Below are 13,184 nucleotides of genomic sequence, written 5' to 3'. Positions count from 1 at the left end.
TCTAATATCTCTGTGGCTCATTTGGGCACTCAGTTTCCACCTGTGTCCCCTAGTGCGTGTGCCCCTTGTGTTAAATAGCCTGTCTTTATCAACCCTGTCGATTCCCTTGAGAATCTTGAATGTAGTGATCATGTCCCCCCTAACTCTTCTGTCTTCCAACGAAGTGAGGTTCAATTCCCGTAGTCTCTCCTCGTAGCTCATACCTCTCAGCTCGGGTACTAATCTGCTGGCAAACCTTTGAACCTTTTCCAGTTTAGTCTTATGCTTGACTAGATAGCTCCAATGCTTGACTAGATTGGAGTGCTAGGTAGCCGGTGCTGGGAGGTCCGGGGCTTCCCCTTTCCCTCTCGGGAAGGGGTGGGCTGCATGGATGAGCGGTACGGAGGTGTAGTGTGGTGTTTGCTTGTTTACTTGGGATTGGTGGGAGTTCTGCCTCTCTTTTTTGTTTTTTAATGGTAATTTTCTTACCATGTGGGGTTTGTTTTGTGGATGCCTACCTTTCTAGGTGCCTAATCTCAGTCGATGCCTGATAAGGAAAACCCCTAACCACAGAGGGGTTTTCCAGGGCCATTGCTCACTCCAACCTCTCTGAGGGGGGCCAGGATCTGGTTCGTGGTCCCCAGTAGGCTGAACTCCATAGACTAATGCCCTGGGCTAATATATAACACATTAGCCTGATAGCTCCAGGGAGCCTCCAGAGCTCACCCAGAAAATAGCGTTTCATTACATTCAACGCTGTTTTTTTTTTTTATTTCTAGGGAGTGTGTGAGGCTTTCTGAAGGGCTTGGTATACGTGCATTCATCATTAGCAATGTCAGCAAAGCTGTGGAGAAATTTGGGCCTCAATCTGCTCAAAAGTTTGGTAAGTATCACTTAAATTACATTCATGTTTATTTTGGATCATATTCTATCTTCAGCAGCACAAAATTGTATTACATTTGGTACGTACAGAATAAGATATAGCATGTAGGCACTCTTCTGGCTTTGGCTAGTTAACAAGTGCAGATGAAACTGGCAAACTCACTGTTAGTATTATAGTTTCTGCATGGTATGCCATGACTTAAATTGATCTCAGTATACAGTGTTGTTGAGTCTGTGTCCACTTATAGTACTTAGCAAGTAGCATATTATAAGTACGTTCACTAAGTATGTACTTGGCTACTTGCTAAGTACTATAAGTACATATTTCTGAACAACACCTTGGTAGTTAACCTTAGCCTTGACACTGACACCACCGGGATACTGTAAATATGTCCGGCTTCTGTGTAATTTTTGCAGCCCATGCGGGACAAGTTTTTTCAAATTGAGCATGGGTCAATCCACTAGAGAGTGAAACTGCTTGCTGTGATACAAATGGTTCAGAATGCTCAACTTCCTACAAATTATTCTTGTAAACACTGTAATTTCCAAGAATTACTTCTTTTGGGAGCCCCTGAAGCCATTTCACTGAGATAGCTCCCAACTATTAGGTCACATCACCCATGCAGTTCAGTTTGGCATACAAGGAACCAGTGCCAGAACCTGGTCAGGACAGGATTTATCACGAGGTGTGGCTCGGCCGGCTCCAAAGGTTGCCCCCCCTTTCGATTCGGGAGTGAAGGCAGGGGAGCCTGCTAGTCCTGTAGAGTCTTCTAGGTTCTCCTTTCATTAAAGCGTCTCCTTTAGACTCTGCTTTTCTATCCCAGGTGGTGGGCGAGGACGCTGGCTCTGCGCTGGGGCCCTCTTAGGCAGCTTCCCGTGCTTGGGGGAGTGAGATTTGGGCCCTTAGGTTCCTTTCGACTATGTGGTTCCTGGTTTTCTCTGAGGGTTTCCTTTTGCAGGGGAAGAGGTTCTCATACCTTCCATTCCTGTACGAGTATGATTTGGATGCGGTTCCCTTCTCCCCCAGGGTTCGGTTCCATGTACCTTCGGGCTCCTTGGGATCATCCTTCTAGAGGTTTCCATCCTCTCGGGGTCCTGCAGGACCTGAGGCCCTTTTTAGTACAGTATCTACCGTGTTTAAAATGTGTAAACTTATTACACGGATCATTATTTTTTTTGTAAGACTGTCATTGTGTTCCTGTTACCAATAGCTTTTCTGGGGGGATCCCCTTGTGGCTCCGAGTCTTCCTGTGAGTGCTAACACTAAACTGTTATCAGTTTAGTGGTCATCAGCCGTGCATAGTGTTGTTTGCAAAACCGGGAACCAGAGCCAGAACCTGGCTCCCTTACAGAAGCCCAGAGAGCAGGTGATGATCTACCACCTCACCAGATAAAGCCTCCAGAAAGCAGCTTTAAAAATAACGGAGGTCTCGCAGAAAATGAATCCTCAAAAAAATGCCAAACTACAGGCGGCCTGGTCCTGGTTCCCAGCCGGCTCCCCAAGTCAGTTCTGTTCTCAGTTCTGCTCTTGATGCTGGTCTCAGCTGACTATTTGTAGTGCTTCTAGTCTTGCTTTTTGTGAGCTTGAGGAGTGTTTATTATCTTTGCTACCTGATGATGATCATTCTGCTCCCACCATGCTGTCTGTTGGGTTGGTGATCCAACCACCACCACCACCTGCTGCCTGTTGGTGGTGATTGGTGTTGGGTTGGGTTTGTGTTCTGTAGGGTAAACTATACCCACACCTCCTGTTCCTTCCCTTGTGGGTATGGTTTGCCCTATTTCCGGTGTTTACTCCACTTTTCCCTGGTTCCAGCTCCAAAACATCTGCGGGTTTTGAAGTCGGGCCTGGGCTTTAGCATGGGGTGTAGCCCATTACCATCCACTTCCTTGGGTGGTAATTTCCATGTCAACGGCGGAGGTAGTTGAGCCTTCCAATCCCGATGGAGTTTCAGAGTGCTTGCTTTCACAACCACTTCTGGCCCTAAGCCTAAGTCTCCTTGGGAGGACACGTTCCTGTCTCAGGTGTTGGGTGAGGACTTCGGTTCTGCCCTGGGGCCTCATTACCATGCTTCCAGGGTTGAGGGGAAGCCAAAGGTGTACCCTTGAATGCCTTTCAGCCCAAATTGGTTGGTGGAGAATAATTTTTCTTATTTTCTTGCTATATATGAGTTGGATGCGGCTGCTTCCCCCTCGGGTTCATTTCTGGGTCCCATTAGGCTTCTCGGATTAGTTTTTTTTTCTGAAGGTTTCTGTCCTCTGGCGCTGTGCCTTTGATGGTTTGCATACATTTAGTTTGATACTTCCTGCAGCATCCTTTTTCTATGTTGGAATGTACCTCTATATTTTTCTACAATAGAATGTGGGGGGGGGTGAGGGGTCTGGTTCCCACTTCCTGAGAAAGGTTCCTCCTCCGTTAAACATTTCAATCATGCATCATGATAGTCTAGTTCTGCTTGCTGCTTGTGCTGATCCTTTTGTGGTTTGCCCCTTTGACACCATCATGGTTGGAATATCTGTCCTGGTTTATCAGCTCTTGGGCCAATGATTGCTGTTGTTCCTCAAGATTTTCCCTGTTGTTCCCAAGATTTTCGGTAGTGCTAATCGGTCCCTTCCCCATTTTTGGGGTCGATTCTATTGGGTCAGGAGTCTTCTCCAGCACTGTGTCTGGTTCTTGCGGATTGGTTGGCGTTGGGCGTGGCAAACTGACCTTGTCAGTTTGTGTTCTGATTGTCCTTGTCTCGTTCGAGCAATCGGTGTTCTGATTGTCCTTGTCTCCTGATTGTTCCCAGTCCTGAAATGGGACTCGGAGGATCACAGGTACATCTGCGATCTCTTGGGGTCTGAAAACCTTCATCTCCTGCCCAACCTTCTGCATGACCACTTTGGCCCAGGGTCACCTGCTAGTGCAGTCAGTGGCTTGAATGATGTATCTGGACCTTGATGTGTACTGTCACATTGCTATTCATCTGGGATTCGGGGAATGGTTAGGCATTGTTGTGGGGCATCATGCTCACTGTTTTAGGGTTCTTCCCCTTGGCTTGAATCTGGCCTCCTGTGTGTTTACCGGGCTAGCACGTGTTGTGGCCTGGCTTCATTTGTTAGGGGATTCTACCGGAATGACTAGCTGGGGTGGGCACCCAGTTGGTCCACATGTTAGTTGGCCAAGGAGCTGGTTCTTTCCCAGCTCACTGGGGTCGGATTTCTGATGTACTGGCGGAAGTCCCAGTTGTTGCCGTCCCAGGTTCGGTCTTAGATGGATCTTGTTTGGGATTCTCAGTCATTGTCTCTCCCTGCCTCCAGTGACTTTGCACCAACTACGGCTTCATCACTGTCTGGTGTTGGATCAACCCTAGGTTACTCACCAGTTGGTCGAACAGTTGTGTGGGAGCCTGATTTTTGCCTTTATTCTTTTCACCCTGGGCAGGGTTTGACCTCAAGCATTGTTCTTGTTTCTCTGGTTCTACCCTTTCCACTGCTCCCAGAACCAGCAGATTTGGACCCTTCCTGCCTCCAGAGCTGGGTTGCCTGGTGGTGGTAATTGGTACTAACGAGTTTCAAGCTCACTTGAGTGAATTTCTTGTTTCTTGTGACTCGTTTGTGGTAGTTGTTTGGCAGTGTTGTGAGGCTTCATTTTCTGTGAACCCTCAAGTTGTTTGTAAAACTGTGCTGACTTTCTGGGGGCTTTTCTGGTGAGGTGGCAGATAATCACCTGCTCACTGTTCCTCTGTGAAGGAGGGGGGATGGGGGGGGGCAGGTTCTGGCTCTGGTCCCCAGTAGACCCAACAGAACTAGCCACGGCTGATGTGACCTTTTAGTCTGAATCAATCTTGAGAAGATGGCTTCATGGAGCCACTGAGGCTCCTTCACGAATTGGCATTCCATTACATTCAATACTGGATTTTTATTACTCTTACAAAAAAAGTATGACTCGATGGATAGAACAGGATCATTAATCAGTTTATTTTCAGATGTGCTTGTTACAACGCCGAATCGCCTAGTGTACCTCTTGAAGGAAGACAATGGTCCACCCCTCAATTTATCTAAGTAAGAGATCTTATTTTACTTGTGTCAACTTAGTGTCCATAGTAGTGGGTATTGCTTAATCACTGTCGACAGTGAAATAATCTCTTGGCTCCTCTTGCGGAAGAAAAAACATGAAACAAGGCGATTCTTAATCAGCAGCCTTTCTATCTACACATCACATTATCCTACTGTGTCTACATACATGTTATGTATCAGTTAGAAGTGGAATTCACATAAGGTTCAATATGTACAGTACTACATTAAGAAAATGTATTATAAAGTGGATATAGATATAAAGTGGTGTCAGTGCCTGTCGGTATCTTATTTTCCAAGATAACATTCAGTGTCCCAGACTCTGATTTGGAGGGCTGCAGTTATTAAAAAATCAAACATTTAATATAATGAAACATGCTTTTCGTAGTGGGCTTAATGGCTCTGGTCCCAGAGAAATGTGTACAAAACTACGAGGTTTCTGGACTTGTACGGACCTGCTGAAGACCAGGACCAGAGTGTGGTGTGCTCCTAGAGGCCAGGGAAGCCTAGGGATAATTTAGCACATTAGTCTATATCCTCGGTTTATATCCAAGGACCCTGGTTTTGATACCCGGGTGGGACACAGACGATTAGACATGATCAAATCCACAAGGGCTTTGATGAGGATTCGAACCTGCGTCCGAGAGCATTCCAGACGCTGCCTTAATCGACTGAGCTACGACATGGTCGTAGCTCAGGAACAAATCCTTGTGGATTTGTTCATTTGATGCCTAATGCAATTGGGATTTGTGTGTGTGATTGGACATGTTTCCTTTCACCTGATGTCTGTTCTGTTCACCTAACGGTAAATAGGTATCTGGGGGTTAGTCGACAGTTGTTGGTTACGTCTTGGGGAAGGTCATCAATAGTTGGTCTGGTGGGATCTCAAAGGGGAAATTATAAAGTGAATCAGAGTTCAACCTCGTAACAGAGTATGAGGTTGAACCTAAAACAACCCAGAAAGCACAGATGAAGCAAACCAAACTACAGTACATATGCTACATTACTTATGCCTGTGCCTTTCTCGTCTCTTCACATTTGCAAACACCACTAATGGTCCGGGAAGGACCAAAACGTCGTCGTCTTTTCATCTTCTGGTGTGTGTGTGTGGTTGGGTCAACAAACTACAGTACTTACTTTATCTGATCTCACTATATCTAGCTTATTTCCTGCCTCCCAGCCTCAAAATCTTATTTTCAAAGGAAGTTGTATTCAGCCTGCATGAATGAAAAGACAGAAACAAGGAAAATGGTAGGTTGCTTAATGTCGATAAACTGTGCACTAGTATCAAAGTGCACCACCAGATATTAGCTCTGGCCAACCAGCCAACCTGTCATTATTTTGTAAGTGGTAGTCAGGAATCGACCAAATTGGCAAAGAGGACAAGAGGTCATAAATTCAAGCTAAAGAAACAACGGTGCCCCCCCAAAAATATTAGTTTTGTTTTGCAAACAGACCAGTCCTGGAACAAGCTAAGTGAGAAAGTGGAGGAGGCCAAAACCGTCAGCTTTTTCAAAGAAAGTGTTATATGACAAAGTGCTGGGAAAATGGGGCACTATGAGCGTAGCTCTCGTCCTGTAACTACACTTAGGTAGTACACTCATCATTCTCGGTTTCACCTGAAGGCAATCTTTTTCACTATTCTATCCACTCATGACTATACTATCATAGTACATTCCCTTCAGTCTTAAAATTAACTGACATGTTCATACTGTATATAATTTTTATAACAATCACTCCTTACTATGTATGTGTGATGAAGTGCTGGCATGGATAAAGTGCATTCAGCAGGTGCGAAGTGGTAGCATATAAAGCCAAGTGGAAGCAGTTTGCTGGAAGGAAGTAAATGATTGATATTTTGCCTATGACATCTTAAAAGAGCAAACGTGGTAATTTTTGCCAGGAAGAAACTGCTGTGGATGACTTTGTGGATTCCTTGGGGCTGGATCTTTGTTATGCTACTGCATATAGAAAATAATGTGGATAGATGGGTTTTACTTGAGTATATTTAACCTAATTTTTTCTATAAGTATAGTATTATTTCCCATCGCCTCACCATAAGAGTGAAAAATGGAGTAATTATGATGATTAACAAAGTTGTTTTTTAATATGTACATTGTTAAGAATGTTTAATAAGGTTATTTGATCAATATCTCATGAATTGTATAAATTATTCAATTTGTTGTTGCCAAATTCCATCTTAATCCCATTTATTTTTTCAAGTGTGGAATGGCTCATTGTGGACGAGAGTGATCGTTTGTTTGAAGCCGGAGTTCACGGCTTCAGAGACCAGTTGGCAGTGGTGTATCAAGCCTGCACTGGATCCAATATTAAACGTGCCTTGTTTTCTGCCACGTTTGCCCATGAAGTTCAACACTGGTGTAAGCTGAACCTTAATAATGTGGCTATGGTCTCTGTGGGCATCAGGTACGTTAACAAAAATGTTAATACAGTATTACTACTCTCGCTGAAGCAGATTTTACTTTTAAGATAATCAAAACTTAACTGTGTATTGGTGTATAGTCTGCTATGTTTTGTTAGATCCATTGATTTATATGTCTTAAAAATCTTGCAAAAAAAATATCTTAATACATTCATATATCCTTAGCATTTTTTGGATTATGTACTGTACTTAAGACTCATTTTGTATATGAGTTTAAGTATGTCTTGCATGGTTTGTATTTATAATATACAGGTAATTGTTTATAATTTGAAATACTGTAGATCTTGTACAGCAAAAGAATGAATAAAGTAGTGTGTTTTGATATGGCATTATATTCTTTCAGAAACACTGCATCAGAGGATGTGAAACAAGACCTTATGTTCTGTGGGGATGAAAGTGGGAAACTTTTAGCTCTTCGAGATATCTTCAGAAAGGTTTGCATAATGTGCTTCTGTTGTTTCTGAGCTATCTTACCTGGTTGCCTTGGAGAGTAAGTTACCACTACCATAGGGAGAGATTACCACTGCCATAGGGAGAGATTACCACTGCCATGGGGAGAGATTACCACTGCCATGGGGAGAGATTACTACTGCCATAGGGAGAGATTACCACTGCCATAGGGAGAGATTACCACTGCCATAGGTAGATTACCACTGCCATAGGTAGATTACCACTGCCATTGGGAGAGCTTATCACTGCCATAGGGAGATTACCACTGTCATAGGGAGAGATTACCACTGCCATAGGGAGATTACCACTGCCATAGGGAGAGATTACCACTGCCATAGGGAGAGATTACCACCTTACCTTGAGGTGCTTCCGGGGCTTAGCGTCCCCGTGGCCCGGTCGTCGACCAGGCCTCCTGGTTGCTGGACTGATCAACCAGGCTGTTGGACACGGTTGCTCGCAGCCTGACGTATGAGTCACAGCCTGGTTGATCAGGTATCGTTTGGAGGTGTTTGTGAAGTTCTCTCTTGAACACTGTGAGGGGTTGGCCAGTTATGCCCCTTATGTGTAGTGGAAGTGTGTTGAACACTCTCGGGCCTCTGATGTTGATAGAGTTCTCTCTCAGAGTACCTGTTGCACCTCTGCTTTTCAACGGGGGTATTCTGCACATCCTGCCATGTCTTCTGGTCTCATGTGATGTTATTTCTGTGTGCAGGTTTGGGACCAGCCCCTCAATTATTTTCCACGTATAGATTATTATGTATCTCTCCCGCCTGCGCTCAAGGGAGTACAGATTTAGGCTCTTTAGTTGGTCCCAGTAGTTTAGATGTTTTACTGAGTTCTAGCAGTAAAAGATCTCTGCACGCTCTCCAGGTCAGCAATTTCTCCAGCTTTGAAAGGGGCTGTAATTGTGCAGCAGTACTCCACTCTAGAGAGCACAAACATTTTGAAAAGTATCATCATCAGTACAGCATCTCTAGTGTGAAAAGTTCTTGTTATCCAACCTGTCATTTTTCTTGCAGTTGTGACGGCTACTTTATTGTGTTCTTTAAAGGTAAGGTCTTCCGACATGAGTACACCCAGATCCTTTACATTGCCTTTACGTTCTGTGTTATGATTTGCCTGAATTTTGTACGTGGTTTCCGTTTTTATATTTTCATTTTTTCCGTAGCGCATGAGCTGGAACTTATCTTCGTTAAACACCATATTATTTTCTGTAGCCCATAGAAAGACCTGATCTACATCTGATTGGAGGTTTGCCGTGTCCTCTATATTGCCTACTCTCATGAAGATCCTAGTGTCATCTGCAAAGGATGATACAGTGCTATAGGTTGTGTTCTTGTCTATGTCCGATATGAGGATGAGAAAGTACTGGAGCAAGCATAGTACTCTGGGGGACTGAGCTCCTCACGTTTGATGGTCTGGATTTTATTTTGTTGATTATTACACATTGGGTTCTGTTAGTCAGGAAATTGTAGATCCATCTGCCTATTTTTCCGGTAATTCCTTTTGAAAGCATTTTACGTGCAATAACACCATGGTCACATTTATCAAAGGCTTTTGCGAAATCTGTGTTAATTACATCAGCGTTTTGTTTGTCTTCCATAGCATCTAATGCTATATCATAGTGGTCCAGCAACTGCGACATGCAAGAGCGCCCTCTTCTGAAACCATGTTGTCAGGGGTTATGGAGATGCCGTGATTCCATGTATTTTGTGATCTTACTTGTTAGCACTCAATAAAAAAAAATTTTGTGAGAGAGAAAATCACTGCTATGGGGAGATTACCACTGCCATTCACCCAGAAATTTGCAAGAATTTGAATTCTTTCACCCAGAAATTTGCAAGAACTCTTTGGACAGGAAAGAGTGCTTCAATGCTGAATGTCCAGCTCTTCATATAAGAGGTACCAGGCGAATAAAACCGACAGACTACCACTATGAAAACAGCCACTACTCCATCGACCAGGATAATTTTTTAGCAAGAGGAGGAGGAGAAGAATGGCTAAAAATGACCGGACTCTACCACCAACTCGGTCAAATGCTAGAGAGGACGCAAACACAGTGGCCTCCTTACCAGAGCCTCAGATATTAACACCAAGTAAAGCATCCAGCACTTCCACTAACACGATAACATCATTTATATTTGCCAACATCCAGGGTATAAAAACACGCAAATCTAACAAAGTTCACTTTATAGATGGTTTCCTTCATGAGGCAAATGCAGTGTTTGCAGCCCTAACGGAAACTCACACAAAGGACTACCTTGATGGTGAAATATGGATCTCAGAATACAATCTCTTCAGATGTGATAGGAAACACCGGCTTCAGGGTGGGGTCAGCCTCTACATCAAAGACACACTCATCTGTACTGAGCTGCTAAACACCTCAAATGATATGGTGGAAGTGCTGATAGTCAAAATAGAGATCCTAAATGTAGTTGTTGTCCTTGTATATAAGTCGCCGGAGGCAAACCCTCAGCAGTTTAAAGACCAACTAATGAAAATAGAGCACTACTTGGAAAACCTCGCAAATCCAGCTCCGAACATCATCCTGCTTGGGGACTTCAACCTACGGCACCTGAAATGGAAGCACCTGGCTAATACAGTAATATCAGAAAGAATACCAGGAAGTAGCCTAAATGAACAGGCACATGCAAATGACCTGCTACGGATGTGCGATAGGTTTGCCTTAAACCAGCAAATAGTAGAACCAACTAGGAAGGAGAACACGCTGGACCTCATTTTCACTAATAATGATGAGTTGATCGGGAACATAATGATTACAAATACCTGTTACTCAGATCACAACTTAATTGAAGTTCTGACAACCATGGGGAATGGACCTTCAAAACCAGTCCAGATTCCCGGTGGAGGAGATTTCAGCAAATTCAACTTCAATAATAAACAGATAAACTGGGAGCAAATAAACCAGGACTTCACAGAAATAAACTGGGAAGAACAGCTAGAAAATGCAAACCTGAACCAGTGCCTGGAAAAAATAAGCTCAGTAGCACTAGAAATATGTTCAAACCGCATACCCCTAAGAAAAAAGAGAAAGAGATGCAGATTGGAACGGGAACGTCGTTCCCTATAGAGGCGAAGAAAACGAATCGCGGAACAACTTGAGAGTCGCACCCTATGTCAAGAACGGCGAAGAAGGTTAGGTAGAGAAATAGAAACAATTGAACTCAAGCTACAAGAATCATACAAAACCCAGGAGAGGCAAAGAGAGCAAAAGGCCATCAGTGAAATAGAGAGAAATCCGAAATATTTTTTCTCCTATGCAAAATCAAGATCAAAAACCACATCTAGTATCGGGCCCCTGCGAAAGGGAGATGGAACTTTCACCGATGACAACAAAGAAATGAGCGAGTTACTGAGGAAGCAGTACGACTCTGTTTTCAGCGAGCCATTAAATGCACTAAAGATTGATAACCCAAATGAATTTTTCATGGATATGATACCAACATCAAATGATATATCAGACGTCGCCCTATCCCCACTAGATTTTGAAGAAGCCATAAACAGTATGCCTATGCACTCTGCACCAGGCCCGAATTCTTGGAACTCCATATTCATCAAGAACTGTAAAAAACCACTATCGCATGCCCTTCACATTCTGTGGAGACAAAGCCTAGATACTGGCGTTATCCCTGACATACTAAAAACAGCAGAGAGATAGCACCACTCTATAAAGGAGGAAATAAGGCAGAGGCAAAAAATTACAGACCGATAGCACTAACATCGCACATCATAAAAAGTTTTGAGAGAGTGCTATTTTGTTTTTGAGTTTTGAGAGTCTATTACCACCTCCATAGGGAGAGATTATCACTGTCATAGGGAGAGATTACCACTGTCATAGGGAGAGATTACCACTGTCATAGGGAGAGATTACCACTGTCATAGGGAGAGATTACCACTGTCATAGGGAGAGATTACCACTGTCATAGGGAGAGATTACCACTGTCATAGGGAGAGATTACCACTGTCATAGGGAGAGATTACCACTGTCATAGGGAGAGATTACCACTGTCATAGGGAGAGATTACCACTGTCATAGGGAGAGATTACCACTGCCATAGGGAGAGATTACCACTGCCATAGGGAGAGATTACCACTGCCATGGGTAGATTGCCACTGCCATTGGTAGATTACCACTGCCATGGGGAGATTACCGCTACTATAGGTAGATTACCACTGCCATGGGGAGTTTACCGCTACTATAGGTAGATTACCACTGCCGTGGGGAGATTACCGCTACTATAGGTAGATTACCACTGCCATGGGTAGATTGCCACTGCCATTGGTAGATTGCCATAGGTAGATTACTACTGGCATATGTAGATTACCACTGCCATAAGTAGATTACTACTGCTAAGGGAGAGATTACCACATCCATATGGAGATATTACCACCTCGATAGAGAGAGATTTCCACTGCTATAGGTAGATTACCACTGCCACAGGGAGAGATTACCACTGCCATAGGGAGAGGTTACCACCTCCATAGGGAGAGATTACCACTGCCATAGGGAGATTAACACTGCCATAGAGTGATTACCACTGTCCTATGGAGATTACCACTGCCATAGGGAGAGATTACCACCTCCGTATTGAGAGATTACAACTGCCATAGGGGGAGATTACCACCACCATAGGGAGAGAGATTACCACCGCCATAGGGAGAGATTACCACCGCCATAGGGAGAGATTACCACCGCCATCTTGAGGTTATCTTGAGATGATTTCGGGGCTTTTAGTGTCCCCGCGGCTCGGTCCTCGACCAGGCCTCCACCCCCAGGAAGCAGCCCGTGACAGCTGACTAACACCCAGGTACCTAATTTACTGCTAGGTAACAGGGGCATAGGGTGAAAGAAACTCTGCCCATTGTTTTTCGCCGGCGCCTGGGGTCGAACCCAGGACCACAGGATCACAAGTCCCGCATGCTGTCCGCTCGGCCGACCGGCTCCCTTGGGAGAGATTACCACCATCATAGGGAGTGATTACCACCTCCATAGGGAGAGACTACCACTGCCATAGGTAGATTACAACTGCCATAGGTAGATTTCCACTGCCATAGAGAGATTACCACTGCCATAGGGAGAGATTGCCACTGCCATAGGTAGATTATCACTGCCATAGGTAGATTATCACTGCCATAGGTAGATTACCACTGCAATAGGTAGACTACCACTGCCATAGGGAGAGATTACCACTGCCATAGGTAGATTACCACTGCCATAGGTAGATTACCACTGCCATAGGTAGATTACCACTGCCATAGGGAGATTACCACTGTCATAGGGAGATTACCACTGCCATAGGGAGATTACCACTGCCATAGGGAGATTACCACTACCATAGGGAGATGACCA

The 13,184-nt window shown here is 44.3% G+C and overlaps 1 protein-coding gene across 1 annotated transcript in view; it reads left to right on the top strand.

Moving 5' to 3' along the window:
- Positions 1–13,184, top strand: part of ais (DExD-box helicase 52) — a 43,550-nt gene that overhangs the window by 21,157 nt on the left and 9,209 nt on the right. Inside the window, exons 7-10 of the mRNA XM_045732688.2 lie at positions 759–862; positions 4,833–4,908; positions 7,144–7,347; positions 7,707–7,797. Of these exons, the coding sequence (XP_045588644.2) occupies positions 759–862; positions 4,833–4,908; positions 7,144–7,347; positions 7,707–7,797 (475 nt within the window). The remainder of the gene's footprint in view (positions 1–758; positions 863–4,832; positions 4,909–7,143; positions 7,348–7,706; positions 7,798–13,184) is intronic.

The sequence above is a fragment of the Procambarus clarkii genome, chromosome 4 (genome assembly GCF_040958095.1).
Source record: "Procambarus clarkii isolate CNS0578487 chromosome 4, FALCON_Pclarkii_2.0, whole genome shotgun sequence".
NCBI classification, from domain to species: Eukaryota; Metazoa; Arthropoda; class Malacostraca; order Decapoda; family Cambaridae; genus Procambarus; species Procambarus clarkii.
This window is presented reverse-complemented; position numbering and strand designations above follow the sequence as displayed.